This window comes from Medicago truncatula, chromosome 8, assembly GCF_003473485.1.
Source record: "Medicago truncatula cultivar Jemalong A17 chromosome 8, MtrunA17r5.0-ANR, whole genome shotgun sequence".
Lineage (NCBI taxonomy): Eukaryota > Viridiplantae > Streptophyta > Magnoliopsida > Fabales > Fabaceae > Medicago > Medicago truncatula.
The window spans coordinates 6016352-6022123 of NC_053049.1; the positions used below are offsets into that span (position 1 = coordinate 6016352).

Sequence of the window (5772 nt, forward strand, 5' to 3'; positions counted from 1 at the left end):
TTGTATTTTATACCTTATGAACAAACAGCTGAAGATCTACATTGTTTTAACATTTTTTTTCATCAAGAGTAGGCAACAAATGTGAAGTGATATTTTAAATTATTCATCTATCTATACAAGATATAAATTGTTAGTATTTCAAAAGATGATAGAATGGTACTCTGAGATTAAAATTTGCATCAAATGTGAATTGGTGAATTAAAACAAAATGTGAATGAAACTGATGTGCTATCTCATCTTCAAACTCACATTTCATAGTCAGTTTTTTTATATAGTACAACACATAGCTATTAATCAATAGAGTAGCCAAAAGAATGAACATCAACATAATAAAAAAATACAATTGAAGGGACTAGTAATTATAAATTGGCGAAAAACACCGTACAAATTCAGCGTTTGCTATTTCATCTTCCCACTTAACCTCAGACCCTCAACAAGGTTGCAAATGATGCAGTCGCTACAAAACTGTTAGATCCAACATTGGACTTGAATCTAACGGCTCTTCAACGATTGCATCATGTGCAGTGCTGCAGAGTGCAAAGGGTTATAGATGCAAACAACTTAGGTTATCAACAGTATCAATCATCTATTATCTATGAACTTGAACACACATTCTTCTGACTAAAGTGACAATGAACAACAAGATGTTGGATTCATTGGTCATGGTCACTACTTAAGTCCCATTGTAAATCGATTTTGATAACTTGTCCTTAAAGGAGTTGCATAAAGATCCTTCCATATATTAGCCGAAGAATAGGAACCAGAAATGCTTCTAGTATCTGCGCTTAGAACATTTGTTCGCGCGCTACGAGACAGACAATCATCATCCATAAAGAGTTTCTTCAAATTGGGAGACGAATGTCTACACGCTTTCAGCTTAGCTTTGGTTGACACTGTCAAATTAGTGTAGGTCGGTTTCCCAGTTTCCCTTTGCTTTGCATCTTCCACCCTCGTTGGTGATCCAGATGTGGATGAAATTGATAAAGGGCTATCATCATACATGCATTCGGAGCTTATAGCCGAAGACGACGGACTTGATTGGCTTGTTGTATGAGATTTAGACGAAACCCTAGTTGTTGCACCATTTTTTCTTGCTTTTACTAAGCCATGTTGTTGATATGAGTTGAAGGAGAGTTCAACATTCTCACTCTTCCTGGACAATGGAGTCATGCCAGGTGAATCCAAATAGATGTCTCCCATTAACCTGCTCTCCCATGGCTTAGCTGCAATCCAGCGTTCTAACATGCTCTTACCGTCTAAACTGCTGTGCTTGAGAGGAGTCAATGGCTTAGAACCTCTTGAGCTTGGACTAGAACTCGCTGTTGATCGCTGAAAACAAGCAAAGTTTATTAAAGCACATATATTTTGCCAAAATTTGATTGTTTTGAATTAATTGGTTTAGTAAAACTGATTCTTACTAAAAGTGAGTGGAATGTAAAGTAAGTTGTGTTTGGATTCATTCGAGTAAAAGATAGTTGAACAATAAACTTGCGGCCAACAATCAGTTGTAGATACCAAATTTTAAAATTCTAACTTCAAGTTAGAATCACTTTTAGAGGCAAAATCAATTTTACTCAAAAACATCCAAACATGTCAAAATCAATCCTACGCCTCTAAAATCAATTGTGCCTTCGCCGAAACCATATTTACACAGTAAGACTCATCATAAATATATTATATCATCTCAAATCTTAACTCAATTACCAGGGTGGAATTGGAGTATGACATTGTTCTATCTCTCTTAATTGCTCCTTCTTGCCTCATTTTTAGTTTTGCTTTAACTTCTTCCACAGTTCCTGGTATGTCACACCACCCTTGCTGACAATAACAAAGCAAATTTTGCTACATTGTTAACATCTTGTTATCAACTTAACTAAGCATCAAAATCGTAAATGTTACATAATAGATAGATTATGATACCTCAGCCTGTTTAATAGGATCAGCTTGATTATGTTGCTCGTTTAATAGTTCCTTCTTAGCTTTCTTTTCTGGAGAATTCCTTACATTCTTTGCCTTGACGCGTTCTTGAACTCGCACAAGAGCCTGCATGCACCTTAGAGTAACAGCTGCTTGTTTTCTCACTAACCGGCCACGAAATATAGCTTGCAGCCTCACCAATGCCCTCAAAGCCCTTAACGCTCTTCTTGCCTGCAACATAAATAGCATAAGCATGCTTTTAGAAAAAGTTAGTGACCGACAGTAACTGTAGCCGCACCGTTAAAGTTTTTCTTGTTTTTACATCCAGCAATTGTAGCCTCATCAGTTGTATTAGGCCGCAATTTCCAGAAATATTTAGGATCTAGATGCAGCCGCAGTTGTATTAGGCCTTACACATTACTAATGGAAAACAATTTGGTTCAAAACATTACACATTACTGGATGCAGCCACAATGCGATTCAAAACCTTACACATTACTAATGCAAAACAATTTGCAAGTCGCTATCTTATATCCTAATCCTATCATGATTCATGAGATAATACTCTTCTAAATTATATATTCAAGTACAATAACCAACCATACCAAAATATGAATCGAAAGTGAATTTTCTAACACATACCAAAATCTTATTTTGACTTGCACATTGAAGCTTCACCAGTATTTACCTCAATTTAAATCAGTAAAAATACCAAATAAACCTATTTGTAATTCTTCTACAAAAGTTCATAGATTGATTTAGAGGTATAATCCTAAATTGTACATTTAAGTATCTAAGGCCTAATTAATGATTTATTTCTTGAGGTGTTTTGACATGTAGTAAATAGTATAGTATCTACTTCTTAAATTCAATGGCACACTAATTTTGCCGAAGCTTTAAAGTGTAGCTTTTGTCAAAATCACATTCCAACACCGTGATTCTACTAAACTCACCTCAAATCCAAACATGTACTAAATAATTAAAGATTAGAAACTCCTAATAACAAAATGAAATAAAAGAAGCTTTGAAAAATAATCTTTTGAAGAGAGAAACAATTTTCAAAACAGAGCAAACAGAATCATGATGATGCTAAAGATTTGAAATTACCAAGAAGCCTCGAAAAGTAGACTGGATGCGGATGGCAGACCATTCCTGCTTGATCACCAAGAAATCTTTGTGAGGAGTTCTTACCACAGCAGCCATTGCAGCAGCAAAAGCTTCTTCATTCACCACAAACGAAGAATAATATTTATCATAAGCACCAAAACTGTGCCCCTTCTTCATAGAAGTTCCAAATCCAATAACTTCTGATGAATTTCTCCATAACTTCCATTTTCTCTTACTCTTATCAATACCCTTCTCCTGGAAAAAGTTCAGAACCAAAACATAATAAATAGACATCACCAGAACCAAAAATACACCTATGTAACATATTGTTACTTCAGATCAAAGACATATTTGGTATGTTCGGTATCGGACATGTAAGAATGTCCAATACCAACACAACACAACACCACATACACATGTGATTATATTTAATCATTTTTTTACTAATTTTAAATTATTATCGGTGTCTACGTGGTATCCATGCTTCATATATAAAACCGCGACACCTGATATGACACGTGGACACTAATACTAATGAGAAAATGATTGAATATAATTACATGTGTAATTGTCGTGTGTCAGACACCAGACAGACATGTCGAGGCGCTTGATAGACAAAGAAATACATAAATAAATTACGAACTTGATTAGTAGATGGCTTTCTTATCAGTGATTTAAACCAGCTTCCTGAACCACCCATTTGAGAAAAGAGCTTATTTAAGAAGAATGGCAACAGCAAGAAGTAGAAGTTGATGATGCAGTATGTGTTATGAGTTTGAAGGTGTTCTTGTAGAAGAAGAAAAAAGAAGAATATAGAAGAAGTTTTGAAATTTGAAATGTTTGTGAAAAGAAAAAGACCAAAAGAAAAAAGAAACAAACATAACGGATACGAAGACTTTTCCTTGCTTTTGTTTCAATTTTCTTATGAATGGATGTTTCCAACTCATGTTCCTGTTCTTGAGTTGACCTTGTCTTGAATGTGACTCCTGGTTAGTGGTTACCACAAAAAAAACGTTGTCGTTTGATGAATTGATGTTTTCCACTCATGTTCCTCACTTATTTTTTTACCTCTTTAAGTAGGATTGAAAATTGGTTGGGTCGGGTCGAACTCATGGTTTAGTTCATAACTTGATTCGAGTTTGATACAAAGTTATATATTGGTATATTATAGAAAATATTCGAGATGTTTGGATGTTATATTGGTATAGGCAAAAACACAATATTTCAATTGTCCTAGTGATTGTGTTGGTTGGTTTTAACCAAAGAACCTCAGTTCAAATAAAGTTTGTAGTATTGTTAAATTGACCAAATAAATCACATGATTATTTAAGTTGGACGTTCGAAACAAGTTAGTTATAAGTTTTTTTTTTCTTCTTTATAAATCCATCCTTTAAATTGTAAAATGTTTGCATCCTTACTATTTTTCATCAAACTTTATTAAAAAACTGTATACGGAACTGTTCTAGTACTTATGTGCCAAGTCTGGATATACAAATTACATTTTTTTAACCAATTATATTTTTTTTAAAATAGAAATAATCTTATGGATTTCATCTTATTCATCAACTTCATTAAAAGAAAGTAAAAAGAACATAAATTGAACTCAATCCCAAAATCTCATCAACCTTCATCACCTTCTTCATGTTCTTCAACACTTTCATCAAATTGTAAACAAAAAACGTCAACCTTTAAAAAATAACATCTCCAACATCTTCATCTATACCATCTTCTTAAAATAAGAAATAAATAAAAATTCAAACTAAATTTATTAAGGTTAATCGAAAAAGAGATGAAGAAAATGAAGGGTGATCAAAGAGCTAATGTATGATTTTTATTTTTATTTTTATTTTTATTTTGATGACGATTATTGATGAAAAACATTCAAAACTTTTATTTCTTTAAAAGTTGAATAAAAATATTTAATTTATTGATGAAGGTGATTTGAACTTGTCACATAAGCACCAAAACGGTCATGTAAGTTTTTACAAAATTGGATTGAAAAAGCTAACATTGCAATTATTTTATGACTTAAAAGGCCAACATGTTACCCAAAAAACCTGTTCGGAATCATTAGACCAATGCAACATTTGCAAAATATTTTGAACTTTATTTTGATTTAATTGTTTGAAATGATTTGAACTCTATTCGGAATTATTTTGAACTTTATTTTGAAATTATTTTGAAACTTAAATTACAACAAGTCTTGCCGAAGCAGCCTACTAAAACTCGTGCTCGGGGTGATCCTCATTCGACTGATCAATAAACTTTCTCTATTGGAATGTTAGAGGTATCGGTAATTCTGATACTCAGATTGCTTTAAAAAAATTATATATGTCTCATAAACCTATGCTTATTTTTATTGTGGAACCGATGATTACGATTTGGCTTCTCTTCCGGATGAATTGAAGGTTGATTTCTTTAGGGATAGTTGTGGTTTACCTAACTACAAATGTCCATGATCTATTTTTTGGTTGTTTTTTATTTCTGCTTATTTTTCCTTTATGTTTTCTTTTGAGGGTTTTAGCCTAGTCTCCCCTCCTTTGTAATTATTTTCCCCCCTTTTTTTAATAAAATTTCTAGAGTTTGGCGGTATAGGATGAAGGTTTCTCGCGGTGTCAACCTAGTTGGAATGTCGATGTTGCCTCTTAATGTTTGTCCTCTCTCCTTGCTTGAAAAAAAATTGTTGAATTGCTTTCATTCATCACGTGACATGAGTTTTTCTATAAATAGACTTATATTTGAGGCAAA

The 5772-nt window shown here is 33.2% G+C and overlaps 1 protein-coding gene across 1 annotated transcript; it reads right to left on the reverse strand.

Moving 5' to 3' along the window:
• Positions 1 to 211: 211 nt before the first annotated feature.
• LOC25500494 (protein IQ-DOMAIN 1) lies at positions 212 to 3979 on the reverse strand. Its single transcript, XM_013588919.3, has 5 exons — positions 3668 to 3979; positions 3025 to 3279; positions 1921 to 2148; positions 1705 to 1818; positions 212 to 1329 (listed from the first exon to the last, which is right to left on the reverse strand). The coding sequence occupies exons 1-5, from the start codon at positions 3722 to 3724 to the stop codon at positions 670 to 672; spliced, it is 1314 nt and encodes a 437-aa protein (XP_013444373.1). The 5' UTR covers positions 3725 to 3979; the 3' UTR covers positions 212 to 669.
• Between the last annotated feature and the right edge of the window lie 1793 nt (positions 3980 to 5772).